The following is a 16625-nucleotide window of genomic DNA, read 5'->3' as shown; positions in this document are numbered from 1 at the left end:
CAGAATCAGACTGAATTGCGTCAGTGGCTTGGCCTCGCAAATTATCTCCACAAGTACACGAAAAATTATGCTGGTCTGATCCAGCCATTGTCTTCATTGCTGAAGAAAGACATCACGTGGTCGTGGATTCCCGAACATCAGTCAGCCTTTAATGCAGTGAAGAAAAGCTTGGCGGAGGCCCCAATCCTGGCGCTTCCAGATGATGCAAAGCCATTCCACGTTGTTTGCGACGCGAGCGACTTCGCCATCGGCTGTGCACTGATGCAGTTCGACGACGAAGGTCGCGAACGCGTCGTGAGCTACCAATCCACACAGATGAAGCCCGCTGAGAAGAATTATCCGGTCCACGACAAGGAACTCCTTGCGATGCGCTACGCACTGATCAAATTCAGAGTGTACTTACTCGGTGAGCAGACATTCGCGATCTACACAGATCACGCGTCGCTGCGAACAGCGACGAAGAGCCCTCATATCTCTCAGCGCATGGCACGATGGCTGTCATTCTTCTCCGAGTACAACTTCGTCGTTCACTGCAAGCCAGGCAAGAATAACATCCTTGCGGATACCCTATCTCGGCGCCCCGATTACGATCCACGCCGAGATTTGGGTCGTCAGTCACTTGAAGACGCGGACGACGACGAATTGGACTGCGCCACATGTGTGGTTACAGGTGTGAACCTGATGACGGCGGTATCTCCAATACTTCCCCTGCGGGAAGAGATCTCTGCCGCGTATCGAGATGACTCGATATATGCCGGTATCCTGGAACACCTTCGCACACCAAGTGAGGCCACGCTAAAGACACTGAGCCGCTCCACGCGCGACCAGATTCACAGATACCAACTTGACGGTGATCTACTGATGTACAGTATCGATCGATTCGATGCTCCTCGCGTCGTTGTCCCCAACGACCCCGATCTACGCGCAAGAATTATACACGAATTCCATGACGCTCCAGTGGGTGGCCACTTGGGCCGTGAGAAGACTTTCGCAGCGGTATCCCGCGACCTCACCTATACAAGTGGGTGCGCAAGTGGGTCCGCTCCTGCGAAACTTGTCAACGCGTTAAGCCGTCACCGTCATCGCAAGCTCCGCTGCGTTCTCTCCCTCTGGCGACAGAGGCGTGGCGCTCTGTGTCAATGGACTTCATATTCGGTCTCCCACCCGATACTGACGGTCGTACTGGTGTTCTGGTCTTCGTGGATCGCTTTAGCAAGATGTGCCATCTCGTTTCGGTTCCGGACTCAATCACCGCGGCCGATACCGCGGTGCTCTTCATCGACGCTGTCTTCCGACATCACGGCCTTCCTGAATCAATCGTCTCTGACCGCGATCCCCGATTCACATCGGCGTTCTGGACGAAACGCTTCGACCTCCTGGGCACCAAACTCCTCATGTCGACGGCGGCGCACCCGGAGACTGACGGGCAAACGGAACGCGTCAACCGCGTGCTAGAAGATGTTCTGCGCAGCTATGCCCCGTCCTTCGAGAACTGGAGTTCCTTCCTGCCTCTTGCGGAGTTTGCACTCAACAATGCCGAGCACGCGTCGACGGGATTGACTCCGTTTTTTGTCAACAACGCGCGTCATCCACGTGTCCCCGCACAACTTGCTGTGGGCCAACCCACGGCGACTGATGGCTTCACTCTGGAGGGGGAGGAATGTGATAACCCTGCCCAACCGGTTCCGATACTGGTTCAACCACCGGTTTCCGGTGAGACAACGGTTCTGCCGTCTACGAGTTCAGCTACTCCTGCAGTAGATATCAACGCGGTGACGCGTTTACAGTCGAAGAAGATCCTCGCACCCGCGCAATCCACGTCGTCGCCGTTAGTTGATTGGACACACCGAACGCTGATCGCTCCAGCACAGCCACACTCGACTGTGGCTAACTACGCGCCGAAACCCCCAGCACGACCCGCTGACAAGGCAGCGGTATCCGACTTTGTCCTTCATCGCCAATCGGTTACCCGATTCGTCCGTGACGCGCTACAACTCGCGGTTGACAAGCAGAAGGAAAACGCTGACAAACGTGGCCGCAAGAACACAAGTGCATTCAAGATTGGTGAGCGGGTATTACTCTCAACGGATGGAATTCGTACCTCTGCTATTACGAACCTAGGCGCGAGCAAACTCGCGCCGCGCTACATTGGGCCATTCCAAGTACTACGAGTTATGGGTGATGCCTACACGCTAGACATTCCTACGTCGCTACGACTACACCCGACGTTCTACGTCGGGCGACTTAAGAAGTATCTTCCCGCGATGATCCCGGAGGCGGAGCAGGAGCATGCGTTGAGCGGCCCTCGCGATGAGCCTGTCGAGCCAGCGTCCCATCTGTCCCAGTTCCCCGCTCGCGCGGAAGAGCTCCACCCCTCGGTCCGCCAAACACCTGCGCCTCCAGACTACGCAGTCGCTGCAAGAGCTCACGATTCGACTGCCGCAGACTACTCGCCGTCGCCTCGGCGTTCCGAGAGCTCTCAGCCGCCCGCTCGGCCTCCTCCTGTGCGTGCCGAGAAGTGTTCAGCGCCTGCTCAACGTCGTCCTGGTCAACCAGGTCGCGTCGAATTCCACCGCGACGGTCCTCCGCCCATCGTTGACTCGAATGGAGATACGTGCTGGATTGTGGACCGTATTGTTGATCACGAAGATCCTCCCCGCGCGCGTCACTCGACCAAGTCGTCAGCTCAACACGCGGCTCCCGCCGCGCGGAAGTATAAGGTACGATGGCTCGGGTTTCAACCTGCTGATGATACGTGGGAGCCTCGCGCCAACTTGCTTCGTGACGTTCCTGATGTCGTCCACGACTACGACTCCAGCCTCGAGTCAAACGCGGCCGCGAGCGACCTCGCGGCGATCGACTACGTGCCCTTCGAGACGTCGAATGCGCAGGAGACGGGCTCCGTCGCGAACGCTGTCGGCGCGAGCCGCCGCGAATAGCCGCTTGGGTGAACTCGGAGAGTGAGCGCTTATACTTCTCGATCCAAGCGTGCTCGGTCGGCATGAGCGGATACTCGACAATATGCTGATCCCACTCAGCTTGCGTCGGGCGTCGCCCGATGTCACACGAACTGCAACCTTCGCGTACGTTGACATAGCACAAACGGTCTTCGGTCCAAGCGTCGTCGCAGACTTTCAGGCGCAGATCACCGAGTGAATGCTCGGCTTGTAGGGCTTCGCGATCACCGAGCCAGCCGACGACACTTTCTCCAGCCTCATGCATCCGATTCCACCGTCGGATGAATGCGCACCATGATCTCTGCAAAGCTTCGTACGTCGCGCCGTCGAGTGTTTTGTTCCGGAGACGCCTGAAGCGCCGAAAGTGGTCCTGCAAGGTGTCCAACGCGTCCGGGGTCACCGCCCCGGACATGTCGTACAGCGCCCACGGCTTCATATCCCTCGTTCAATACGCCGGGCCGAACCCCAAGTCGACTCACGCTCTCAGGTGCGATATCAGCGGTCCACCCATTGTTCAGCGTCGTCGCCGACGCTGGAGCCGTCCGCGTTGTTCCGCTTCCTGCCTGGTTCGCCGCCCCCGTCTGCTGCGCCATGTTGTTCTCGTCCGCGCAAGTTGTATTGTGCTGCTCCTGGGCTTCGCAGGAGCTCCCGCCCGTCATGTTCTCAAGCGTTCTCTTCTCCGCCATTTCCCAGTTTTTCCCGATTGTTCTCCGAAGCGCACCCCCGTTAGGTGATTGCTGTCTTAAGAGGGGGGTGATGTAATGGGCTCTCCCAAGTTGCATATGTAGGTAGTTTTATAGGTTCTTTGTAGTGGTTCACACCATTACATAAGTAGGTAGATTTGCATTACAAAAGTAGGTGCAGCAGCACACGAGTAGCGTGTGCTGAACTGCCGTCACCTTATTGGTTGAAATATGGGGAGCCAGACCCATAATCAACCAATAAGGAGTTGACGTGTATTTGAGTGGTCAGGGCAAGCTGCCCTGGACCTAAATAAAAACAGAGTTAATTTTCCTTCAGACTAAGTACTTGGTTTCAGTATCACTGAACTTGTACGCTTCCTCATCACTACGTGTAAGCAAGTAACGGACACCCCAGGCCCGTTACATTGGAGCGGCGCGACCTTCCGAGCAAAATCCACTAGGCTCTCTCGCATCCAGTTAATCGCACAAACGAATTGTTGTAACTCCCCAGCAGTTGTCGGGTACGGCAGCGATCGTAAAATGTCGATCCGTGCTGGATCATGTCGAACACCTTGGTGATTGATCACACGTCCGCACCATTTTACTTCTGTCTGGTAGAGACTTGATTTCTTGACGCTCCAAATTGATTCATCAAGGAGAAAAGCTCAGCTAGCTTCTTCAGATACACCTCAATGTCATCAGCGTACAACAAGAGATCATCGATCCAGATCAAGAGATGCTCATACAGCAAACTTGCGAAACACTCCTCCATCGTCTTCTGGAAATGAATCGCTGCATCTGCGCATCCTTGGGGTATGTGAAAATCTTTTCATCAGTCATGCAGGACATGAATTCTTGTCAGAGCTCAGCTAGTGGCAACTGCCAAAAACCTTTAAGGAAGTCAAAGAGTCCAAAGTGCTTCATATCACGTGCATTTTCCAAAACTAATGAAAGAATCGGCATCACAGCTGCCATCACTTCAGTCTGCTCATTCCTTGCTCGATAGTCCGTTGTTTGCCTTAAGTCCATAATGTCAGCTGACTTCTTGACTGGCAGAACGGGGCTCGCCCATCGACTCTTGGGGTTCTCGTAGACGAGTCCTAAATCCACAAGACGAGCATTGAATTCACGTAAGAACTTTCGGATGTGCGGAGGATATTTACGGGGCTTACACTTTGTAGGACGAGCCCCATCCTTCAGTCGTACTTCCAGCGGTGGCACATTAGATGGGGAATCATCACGGAGTTCAAGTCGCCAAATATCGTAGGCGTGCGCCGTCGTCCGCAATTTCTCCACATACTCCACAGGAAATCCATTCTGCAATGCACGATCAATCAGGTGCTCCACAGCGGCAAAAATTTCATCATCTCCACTGGGCTCAGAAACATCCAAGTTCACAGGTATCTCATCTGCCTCCAGATCAATCGGGTCACCACTGGTTTCGTCATCACAGCGCGTAGCTAGTTGTTCGAGCTGGCGGTCGACGTCAATCCCTAGCGAGGTTAATGGATCATTTCCCACTATGAATTCTCCGTCGTCAATATCAACCACTAATACGTCCACCATGTTCATTGGCTCAACGGGTCCAGCGGCTGTGTGTAACATCAGATACAACTTGGCCTTCAATTTGGCCGTCACAGTCGTCGATCCAAATGTCTGGTTTAAGATTGGAACCTCGAGTTCCTCAGTCGTTACACTTGGGTCCAGAGCCTTCAATTGCTCCCAGTGTGAGTGTCCAATAACTGTGTAGTCCGACCCACTATCAGGGCAATATGGCAGCTCTAGCACGCCATTTAACATCACCACACGTTCAGCAGACGGAAGTAATTCACCAAGTCGCTTCAGCTTCGCCTTCTTGTTCCCACGACCATCACGCATCTTCTTGTACAGCTCTTCTTTCTCCTGCCGAGAGGCTTGAGTGCACTCGCGCAACCAGTGCATCTCCTGGCACTTCGGACATGGTCCTGGCGGAGGTTTCGTCGATCCAGAAGTCGTAGGCTTGGTCTTGGAATACAAAAACTTAGGCTTGGACTCGGGGTCTGCTTCACCTTTGGCTTTCGCGGTGACAGACGGCTTGGGGTCCCAACGCTTCTTCTTGTCTGACTGATTGAACTTCGGTTTGTCGTTGATTTGTCCAGTTACGTCTCGCTTCTCTCGCTTCAGACGCACGTGTTGACGCTCCAACTCATTCGCCTTCTCCAGGATGAGTCGAAACAAAATCTTCGGGTCCTTCGCAGCCTCCGCATGGGTGAAACGGACGCACTGCTTAACTCCCTGCTTTAATGATTGGGGAAGCAGGTTTGCGATCAGCCGCTTGCACTTCTCTTTCGTGCCATTGGGCCCGCTGAAGCATTCCGTGAGACCGTTCTCATCCACTATAGAGTTGAAAGTCTTGTAGTAGTCCATCAACCGAGCATTCACATCGCTTTCACGTAGGTTAATGACCAGCTTCCGCTTAAACAACTCCTTGATGTCGGGGAGCGTGTCGTTCTTGATGCTGCTCACTATGTGCTCGATCTCTGCGAGTAGCATGCCTTCCGTAGCGTCGACCGACTGCACATTGAGCTGTAGATCGCAGAATACATCAAGTAGTTGAGGTTGAAAAGAATCCTTGATACTCTGCACCACTGCCTCGTAGTCTTCACCAGTCACTCGACAGCGGGCTTGCATCTTGGATTCGTAGTCGCGTCTTTTCCGCTTCCATCGAACAAGGGCCTCGTGCGAGACTGACTCGATCATGGGTGGCAAGATTGGCGTAAACAGCGGGACGGCACCAGTGGGTCCATCCACTCCAGCAGCGCGCACCATTCTGGTCACAGCTGGGTCTTCGAGGGTCCAACGACGGTCTTCAATCGAGATATCAGGATCCTCGTCTAAGTAGATATGGCTTCGGTTCCACTGTAGGCAGCCAAACAGTGGTAATTCTTACTAGAGAATTCTTTGTAGTGTTTCCCGGGTCCGAATACCAAAACTCCAACACAGCGATGCGCACGAAATAGTAGCCGAATGTATTGATGTGTTGGTGACTTGGAAGATTGGAAAGTGAGTGCCTTGGAAAACCGTGAGTCTGGTGCTAACCAGCCCGTGCTCGCCAAGGTGAATACAAAGAGAGAGAGGACTATCGTGGACAGACTGCTGAGAATGTACATGCAACGCACCAAAGGAAACATGCAGTTGGGCTTACTAAATCCTAATAAGTCAACTTGCTCACCAAGATCACAGAGCTGTACCCATTGTCCACTCGGACACATGCGGGTACTTCTGTGATCTTCACTGTCGACATCTCGGGTACTGAGCCCGCCGCTCAGCACCAGATCTGGATGTCTGTCAACCAGCTCGAAGTTCCACTGCGGTAAATCCAAGCTGGAAAACCCGGAATCCATTACACCGAGCCTTCTTTCTTGCCGCCAACACGCGCGTACCACTGCGCTGTCTCGTGCAAGTGAAAGTCTACAGTCCAGGAGCTCAAGTACCCGTCCTTGCGATGTGAAACATGACCATGAGGCAGCTCCTTGCGTCGCACAGCGTCCAGCAACATCTTCACACATGAGCGAGGCGCCAATTTCTTTGCCTGTGAGTCCAGTAGCTGCAGCGTGCATCGACTCATACTCAGAGGCTGCAGCGTGACACGTAGGCCTGTCCTGTCTTCCTTGACAGCTCGTTCTCGCTATGTCTCCAGTGCCAGCAGCGTCAGGAACGTCTCGATGGTAGCTGCCTTCAAGTCGAGATGACGTTCGAGCCAATCTCGAGCTAGCGACACCAGCGTCAGGTCCCCACCCGCTCGTGCTCGTTGACTCGCGTACTTGACCGCCACAACATGCGTCTCGTTCGTCTGCTCTTGGAAGACCAATGACAGCAATCGTCGGAGCTGATCTCGATGCAGAGCCGTCGAGAAGAGCAGCGAGCGGAAGTGAACCGCGTCTTCGTCCAGCAGATACAGCAGTGCGCGGGCCGCTTTCCCGTCTCGACCAGCTCGTCCGACTTGCTGCACATACGCCTCCACGGACGAGGGCATGTGGAAGTGCACCACTGCACGCACATTCTTCTTGTCGATGCCCCATGCCGAACGCCACCGTGGCCACCACCACACGCACGCGTCCTCTCGCGAAGCCAGTGCGGACCTTCTCCTTGGCGTCAGACGCCATGCCGGCATGGAACGCCAGCACTTTGCCCGAACTCCGCCACGTAGACGGCAGCTGTTCTCGAAGTAGAGCTGCCAACTCCTCGGTTTGTCGTTGCTGGTGGACGTACACGATGACACCGCCACCGCCTTTGGAGCCTCTGCTGAGTTCGGGGAGAATGTGCACGAGATGTCGCAGTCTCTCCTCGTTCGAGCGCACAGATCGAACCTCCAGCGCCAAGTTTCTGCGTTGCCACGGCATCTGGAGCACCATCTCGTCTTCGTTTTCAGGGCTTTCGACTTGATATTGACGACGTGAACGTAGTTGACGCAGAACATCATGTACGACGCGTCTGGAGGCAGTGGCAGTCACGCAGAGAACGCACTGAGCGTGGCGGAAGACCTCTGCTAGCCGCAGATAACTCGGTCGAAAATGATGAGACCACTCGGATACACAATGAGCCTCGTCGACGCAAACCAGAGCCAGACGCGCTCGAACTCGAGGCAGGGCCAGCAGTGCCTGCATTCCTGCGCCCAGAGCCTTCTCCGGCGACAGGAAGATGAGGGAGAGTTTGTCTACCAGTAGATCACGCACAAAGGCCGCATGCTTCGCCTTGGAAGTAGCGTCGGACGAGCCCGAGAGACACACAGCACGCGCCTTCAGCGCAGCAGGGAGACTCTCGTATTGGTCGTTCATCAGCGCGATCAACGGAGAGATGACGAGTGTAATGCCAGGGAGGAAGAGTGCCGGGAACTGGTAGCACAGAGACTTACCGGCACCTGTCGGCAGCACCAGTAGCGTGTCTTTCCGACGTAGCACTCGCGAGATAGCCCACTGCTGACCAGAGCGGAACTCGGCGTGGCCGAACACCAGACGCAAGTTCGTGAGCATCGCTCGTCTCTGCTCTTCTTCGGAAGCCTCGATGTCTAAGGGCACGCACTCAATAGCTTCTGCTTCAGCTGCTGACTCACTGAACCGAGTCGAAGAAGACGCCGTGAAGAGAGTCTGTAGCGCCAGCGGGACGTGGTCGTCTTCCCAGAGGAAGAAATCGCAGCGACCTTCGTCGAAACTCAGCGGACAGGCAAAGAATCTGCGACCGTGGTTCTTGTTCTTCTTCTTGACTTTTAAGCTCTGACAGACCAGCGCATGATGACATCTCGGGGGTTCCAATCCCTGCTTAGGGGACTTCGAGTCAGTTGCCTGATTAGTGAGCTCATGCGCCTTCTCCGCCTTGTCCAACGCCTCCAGACATTCCTTAATGAAGTCCACTCCGTCGTCAGCCAGCAAAGACTTGTCCAGCTTGCGTTGTTGACTGCCATTGGCATCGACAACCGGCGCGATTCCTGTCTACCAGGGGTGTCGGCCAAAATATGGCTCTGGAGCGTCGGGGCTAAGGCCGTATCTACCTTCTACGGACGCATTGCGGACTCTATGCGTATGGACCCGTTAGCGAGGCTACATGAGGAGGTGGAAAGCGTCTTCGTCCAGTGAGTTCTCATTCCGAGCTCTTTGTGCGTCCTCGGCCTTCCATCGCTCAAATTCTGCAGCGTTTCCAGCTTTAAAGGCACCAGAATCCACATTGTCACTGTCTTCTTCAGCGTCAAAGTCATCGAGACTTAGTGCACTGTTCTCAGTCGAAGCAAAGCCCCAAGAGTTTTCTTCTACGTCGTCTGGAGCTCTGCGTTTCCCTGTTTCTGTAGTTTCCTTCGCGTTGCCGTCATTGGTAGCCATCAACGACGCTGTCGTAGTAGAGAGTCCCAGAGAGGACGCCTTAGCAGCGCCAAGGATGCTGTCCATCTCTTCCTCGTCCGCTCCTTTCTGTCCCACTTGATCCTTGCCGAAGACCCGGCAAAGCCTGTTTCCTGGCGTTCTCGTTCCTGCTGTTTGGTCCGCTCTGCAGCTTCATCCAGAGGCTTCTTGGCCGACCCATTGCGCCACAACTGCTGACGTTCCTGCACGGACATGGAGAGCCCAATGACGCCCACTTTTCGCTCATTTTCTACTTTCTGCTGCGTCTTCTTCGCCGATTTTTCGGTTTCCGAGGTTCTGACTGCATTGGTCTCCGCTGCATTCTTGCTTTTCTTCTTTTTCTTCTTGTCTAACGCTCGTAATAGCCACGCAGCATCGTCGGTGCCAGAGTTCGAATCTTTTTGAGACTTAGCAGGAGTATTTGACGCTTTGACAGCACTTCTGCGTGGCACAAAAAGAGATGTGGATGTCGAAGAAGATGTCGAAGAAGATGAACTAGGTGCTGGAGTTGTTTGAAGCACTTGCGCATGTTTGACTTCACATAGTTGTCACTCACGGCACTTGGTGCGTTTTCTGGCTTCCATCGCTCGGGTCTTTTCAATGACAACTTTTCAGCTTCCGGAAAAATTGTGCTCGGGGATGTCAAATTTTTTAATTTCTTGCTGTTCAGGGAAAGTCCACCATCTGTCCTCCTTGGACGTAAATTCCTCATCGTGGACCCTTCTTTAGCAGCTGGCAAATCTTCACCGCACGTGTCCGATACAACGCCCAGAGACGTGCCTCCTGTTCGTCCTGCGTCCGATTTGCATCGGACAGTCTTCAAGAGAGCGAGCCTGGTCTTGCGATAATAACGAGACGACCAACTTCGTTCTCTCTCTCGACACCTTTGTTCTAAGTGACAGCTTTCGACTGGCGCGACCACGGCATTCGGTCCTCATTGGCAGTCAAACGCCAACATCACTTGTGCACCCGCGTCTTCTTGTGCACGCAGAGCAACGCGAAGCATGCCATCCACACGCAGAGCTCGATGCACTTTTTGCATGGTCACACACGGGGCTGAAGCTAGCTTCTTCTGGGTGAATAACCGGCAGCATCTCGCTCATGTGTGTGATGGTCAGACGCAGTGTTCAGGACGCCAAGCTCTCCGCGTCGCTCCACTTTGTGTCCACGCAGCGTAGAGCAGCATTCCCTCATAGCGTCCTACTCACCAGACCTGGCCAGCAGCGGCAACGGTTAATGCTGCGTGCACGACCACGTCCAGTGTGTGTACTTGGTTGCTCTTTGTCGTCTGGTGATTCGTCTTCAACCTGCCCCCACCTTGTCGTCGTCGAGCATTCCGGCACACATCCAAGTACGAGGAGTACAGGACTCAGCACCGCCATGAGCGGAGCTTGGGGTGTACTTAATGTGGCCGAGCCGGATAACGTACAAGCCACTCAGTAGTTGCGTAGACAGCATCGTACTCTCCGACGCGCTCGTCTTCACGACGAACATCACGTGGGCCGCAGCGCACGAGCAAGAAAAGGTTGACTTCAATGTACGCGGTGCCCAACCGTACGACCCCGTGTGCATGTACACACTGGTCTCCGAGCCGCCAGTCGGTGCTTCAGTGTTCGCCACCGTCATGGAGTAGAACATGTACGTGCCACAGTGAGAGCACCGAGTAGAGCGGCTCCCACAGCACCAGCTCAACTGTAAAGACTTCGACAAGATACAGATCATGGACTGTGTGAGGATTGTCAGAGGATTGCACAGGTCTTGACGCAGGCAGTTGGGCCACCGCTACTGGAGGATTCACCACTTGGGCGATGGGCAACTGGAAGAATTTGAGTGTGTCGGTTGAGTCGATTGTTGAAGTCTAGAGGTGACAAAACCACACGGACAATTAGCGTGTGTAAAGTGTGTGTGGCACGATGTGCAGTACTCACCCAGATGCAGAGATAGGCATGACTACCGAGCTGGAAAAGTGGGGGACAGTGTACCGGTACACCGGTCCGGTAGTACCGAGCGAGGCACAGCTTTAGGGATGGGACTTTAGCTACAGGAGGCAACTTGCAGCGATTTGAGGCACTTGTTGCCTCCGAGGCCGATTCGTAAATGAAGCCGAATGATCAACCGGCGGCTGAGAGCGAGTGGACGCCGACCACCCACTCAGCCACTGTGTTTTCCACGGTTTGCCAGGCATCCCATCCGGGTTCGTGCACTGGGCTCTGTCTATCAGCGAGCACATGCTCGCCGATCGCACTCACATTGGCAGGTTCCTCTCTTACTTTATATCTCTATATCTTTAAATTTATTGTTTTTTCAGTTTTGACAGAGTGTAAAAAAAGAAATGTGGTTGTGATAGAAATATGAAGGCAACCCAGCTCTATCGGCATAAGCAGATTTGGTCCATCTGCAATCCCCATCTCGTCTTGCATCCTGCGTCCGACTTCGCGCAGTATAAATCGGTGCTGGGTTCTCAGTCCAGCAAAACCCGGGTCTCAACGTAAGCTAAGCACAGTGTATGCCACACCCAAGTTGAAGCTCTCAATAGTGGCCCCTTCACGAGCAAAGGTGAAGCTACTACAAGCTGGATTCCGACGGCATTATAGTCACATCATTCCATCAACCGGATCAGTAACTGCGCTGCTGTTCGTACCCAGCTACTACAATACAGAACACGCACTGCACAAATGTTCGGTCCAACTCGATGCTTTCACACTGTCAGAACTAGTAGCCTACTTCCAGTGTTCCGATGCATGAGTGCCCGACGTCGGGCATGACTACGCGAAGCGCGCTGGAAAGTAACTCACAGCAAGCTTAGTAATTTATCACCCATGAACAGCTTTATTCTTCTATAGACGCTAAATCCTTACTTGCTGTAGCTTGATTCTCCACTAACACTCTGTTTGCAATCTGTACGATGCGCTCGAAGGCGACGTCGGAGTAGCGACGCCAGCAGACGTGGTCGCGCCACTGTCGTGTCGGGAGTTGCGGCGTCGTAAGCCCGTGAAACACCTTGGCCACCGCATAGCTCGTCCACATGATCTCCTCTCTGTCCTCGGCACTACTTTCCTCCATCGGATTCCCACCAAGACGCAGCTGTATCAGCGAGCTCGTGTCTCGCTCAATTGCCTCGATCAGAGATGCGGTAAGAGGACGTAGCATCTTGTGTAGTAAACGTTCGTCTTCCTCTCCTTCGTCACTATCTTCGTCCTCGAAGTAGTGCACGAGTTTTGTCTCCAGAGCGAGGGCCTTACTCTCAAGATCTTCTTCATTCTCGTCGTGCGGTCTGGACGGAGATGGCGCTGGCAGCGCAGCTGCGTGTAGTGCACTGTACAGCTGCGCAAGACGAGCGAGCTGCCGTGACTCGAGGTGTTCGTGCTTCGCGTACAGACTGGCGGTCCATCGTTCCGCAGCCTCGGTCTTCATCTCTTCGGTCTCGTCGACTCGCCAGCTCAGCTGCAGCTGGAACGCTGGCTGCGACAGCGTCAGGCGCTGGATCTGGCCAGTCTGTTGCGCAGCTCGCAGCTCCTGTAGCATCCGCCGTTCGTTGGTTGCTGCAGCCACCGCAGCAGCGTTCGTCTCTCCCTCCTGTTGCGCATCTGAAGTCGCCAAAGGCGTTACAGAGCCTTCTTTCTTGCCGCCAACACGCGCGTACCACTGCGCTGTCTCGTGCAAGTGAAAGTCTACAGTCCAGGAGCTCAAGTACCCGTCCTTGCGATGTGAAACATGACCATGAGGCAGCTCCTTGCGTCGCGCAGCGTCCAGCAACATCTTCACACATGAGCGAGGCGCCAATTTCTTCGCCTGTGAGTCCAGTAGCTGCAGCGTGCATCGACTCATACTCTGAGGCTGCAGCGTGACACGTAGGCCTGTCCTGTCTTCCTTGACAGCTCGTTCTCGCTGTGTCTCCAGTGCCAGCAGCGTCAGGAACGTCTCGATGGTAGCTGCCTTCAAGTCGAGATGACGTTCGAGCCAATCTCGAGCTAGCGACACCAGCGTCAGGTCCCCACCCGCTCGTTGACTCGCGTACTTGACCGCCACAACATGCGTCTCGGACAGACCAGCGCATGATGACATCTCGGGGGTTCCAATCCCTGCTTAGGGGACTTCGAGTCAGTTGCCTGATTAGTGAGCTCATGCGCCTTCTCCGCCTTGGCCAACGCCTCCAGACATTCCTCAATGAAGTCCACTCCGTCGTCAGCCAGCAAAGACTTGTCCAGCTTGCGTTGTTGACTGCCATTGGCATCGACAACTGGCGCGATTCCTGTCGACTTCTCGCCAGTAGCTTCGTCCAGTGAGTTCTCATTCCGAGCTCGCAGATAAGCTGGACGCTTCTTGGCACGTCCAGAACTTCCTTTGAAGCGCTTGCGCATGTTTAACTTGACAAAATTGTCACTCACAGCTCTCTGTGCGTCCTCGGCCTTCCATCGCTCAAATCCTGCAGCGTTTCCAGCTTTAAAGGCACCAGAATCCACATTGTTACTGTCTTCTTCAGCGTCAAAGTCATCGAGACTTAGTGCACTGTTCTCAGTCGAAGCAAAGCCCCAAGAGTTTTCTTCTACGTCGTCTGGAGCTCTGCGTTTCCCTGTTTCTGTAGTTTCCTTCGCGTTGCCGTCATTGGTAGCCATCAACGACGCTGTCGTAGTAGAGAGTCCCAGAGAGGACGCCTTAGCAGCGCCAAGGATGCTGTCCATCTCTTCCTCGTCCGCTCCTTTCTGTCCCACTTGATCCTTGCCGAAGACTTCTTGGAAGACCCGGTCAAAGCCTGTTTCCTGGCGTTCTCGTTCCTGCTGTTTGGTATGCTCTGCAGCTTCATCCAGAGGCTTCTTGGTCGACCCATTGCGCCACAACTGCTGACGTTCCTGCACGGACATGGAGAGCCCAATGACGCCCACTTTTCGCTCATTTTCTACTTTCTGCTGCGTCTGCTTCGCCGATGTTTCGGTTCCCGAGGTTCTGACTGCATTGGTCTCCGCTGCATTCTTGCTTTTCTTCTTTTTCTTCTTGCCTAACGCTCGTAATAGCCACGCAGCATCGTCGGTGCCAGAGTTCGAATCTTTTTGAGACTTAGCAGGAGTATTTGACGCTTTGACAGCACTTCTGCGTGGCACAAAAAGAGATGTGGATGTCGAAGAAGATGTCGAAGAAGATGAACTATGTGCTGGAGCTGTTTGAAGCATTTGCGCATGTTTAACTTCACATAGTTGTCACTCACGGCACTTTGTGCGTTTTCTGGCTTCCATCGCTCGGGTCTTTTCAATGACAACTCTTTCAGCTTCCGGAAAAATTGTGCTCGGGGATGTCAAAAATTTTAATTTCTTGCTGTTCAGGGAAAGTCCACCATCTGTCCTCCTTGGACGCATCGTGGACCCTTCTTTAGCAGCTGGCAAATCGTCACCGCACGTGTCCGATACAACGCCCAGAGACGTGCCTCCTGTTCGTCCTGCGTCCGATTTGCATCGGACAGTCTTCAAGAGAGCGAGCCTGGTCTTGCGATAATAACGAGACGACCAACTTCGTTCTCTCTCTCGACACCTTTGCTCTAAGTGACAGCTTTCGACTGGCGCGACCACGGCATTCGGTCCTCATTGGCAGTCAAACGCCAACATCACTTGTGCACCCGCGTCTTCTTGTGCACGCAGAGCAACGCGAAGCATGCCATCCACACGCAGAGCTCGATGCACTTTTTGCATGGTCACACACGGGGCTGAAGCTAGCTTCTTCTGGGTGAATAACCGGCAGCATCTCGCTCATGTGTGTGATGGTCAGACGCAGTGTTCAGGACGCCAAGCTCTCCGCGTCGCTCCACTTTGTGCCCACGCAGCGTAGAGCAGCATTCCCTCATAGCGTCCTACTCACCAGACCTGGCCAGCAGCGGCAACGGTAAATGCTGCGTGCACGACCACGTCCAGTGTGTGTACTTGGTTGCTCTTTGTCGTCTGGTGATCCGTCTTCAACCTGCCCCCACCTTGTCGTCGTCGAGCATTCCGGCACACATCCAAGTACGAGGAGTACAGGACTCAGCACCGCCATGACCGGAGCTTGGGGTGTACTTGGTCTGGCCGAGCCGGATAACGTACAGGCCACTCAGTAGTTGCGTAGCCAGCATCGTCCTCTCCGACTCGCTCGTCTTCACGACGAACATCACGTGGGCCGCAGCGCACGAGCAAGAATAGGTTGAGTTCAACGTACGCGTGGCCGAGCCGTACGACCCCGTGTGCATGTACACACTGGTCTCCGAGCCGCCAGTCGGTGCTTCAGTGTTCGCCACCGTCATGGAGTAGAACATGTACGTGCCACAGTGAGAGCACCGAGTAGAACGGCTCCCACAGCACCAGCTCAACTGTAAAGACTTCGACAAGATACAGACCATGGACTGTGTGAGGATTGTCAGAGGATTGCACAGGTTTTGACGTAGGCAGTTGGACCACCGCTACTGGAGGATTCATCACTTGGGCGATGGGCAACTGGAAGAATTTGAGTGTGTCGGTTGAGTCGATTGTTGAAGTCTAGAGGTGACAAAACCACACGGACAATTAGCGTGTGTAAAGTGTGTGTGGCACGATGTGCAGTACTCACCCGGATGCAGAGATAGGCATGACTACCGAGCTGGGACAGTGTACCGGTACACCGGTCCGGTAGTACCGAGCGAGGCACAGCTTTAGGGATGGGACTTTAGTTACAGGAGGCAACTTGCAGCGATTCGAGGCACTTGTTGCCTCCGAGGCCGATTCGTAAATGAAGCCGAATGATCAACCGGCGGCTGAGAGCGAGTGGACGCCGACCACCCACTCAGCCACTGTGTTTTCCACGGTTTGCCAGGCATCCCATCCGGGTTCGTGCACTGGGCTCTGTCTATCAGCGAGCACATGCTCGCCGATCGCACTCACATTGGCAGGTTCCTCTCTTACTTTATATCTCTATATCTTTAAATTTATTGTTTTTTCAGTTTTGACAGAGTGTAAAAAAAGAAATGTGGTTGTGATAGAAATATGAAGGCAACCCAGCTCTATCGGCATAAGCAGATTTGGTCCGGTCTGCAATCCCCATCTCGTCTTGCATCCTGCGTCCGACTTCGCGCAGTATAAATCGGTGCTGGGTTCTCAGTCCAGCAAAACCCGGGTCTC

General features: G+C 54.1%; 3 protein-coding genes across 3 annotated transcripts; all 3 read right to left on the bottom strand.

The window, feature by feature from the left end:
* Positions 1–5799: 5799 nt before the first annotated feature.
* PITG_14829 (uncharacterized protein) lies at positions 5800–6448 on the bottom strand (the record flags this gene model as incomplete). Its single annotated transcript, XM_002898985.1, has 4 exons — positions 5800–5836; positions 5900–5902; positions 5961–6130; positions 6200–6448. The coding sequence occupies 4 exons, from the start codon at positions 6446–6448 to the stop codon at positions 5800–5802; spliced, it is 459 nt and encodes a 152-aa protein (XP_002899031.1).
* Positions 6449–7022: 574 nt separating this feature from the next.
* On the bottom strand, positions 7023–10094 carry PITG_14828 (ATP-dependent DNA helicase, putative; the record flags this gene model as incomplete). The annotated part of the gene is made up of 5 exons (XM_002898984.1): positions 7023–7090; positions 7680–9015; positions 9340–9550; positions 9589–9907; positions 10067–10094. 5 exons carry the CDS (start codon positions 10092–10094, stop codon positions 7023–7025), a joined length of 1962 nt encoding a protein of 653 aa, XP_002899030.1.
* A 2245-nt stretch (positions 10095–12339) lies between these two features.
* PITG_14827 (uncharacterized protein) lies at positions 12340–15775 on the bottom strand (the record flags this gene model as incomplete). The annotated part of the gene is made up of 5 exons (XM_002898983.1): positions 12340–13481; positions 13529–14554; positions 14714–14982; positions 15358–15437; positions 15467–15775. The coding sequence occupies 5 exons, from the start codon at positions 15773–15775 to the stop codon at positions 12340–12342; spliced, it is 2826 nt and encodes a 941-aa protein (XP_002899029.1).
* Between the last annotated feature and the right edge of the window lie 850 nt (positions 15776–16625).

Source organism: Phytophthora infestans, genomic scaffold, assembly GCF_000142945.1.
Source record: "Phytophthora infestans T30-4 supercont1.33 genomic scaffold, whole genome shotgun sequence".
Lineage (NCBI taxonomy): Eukaryota > Oomycota > Peronosporomycetes > Peronosporales > Peronosporaceae > Phytophthora > Phytophthora infestans.
Note: the sequence above shows the minus strand (reverse complement) of the source record. Positions and strands in the feature narration are given on the sequence as shown.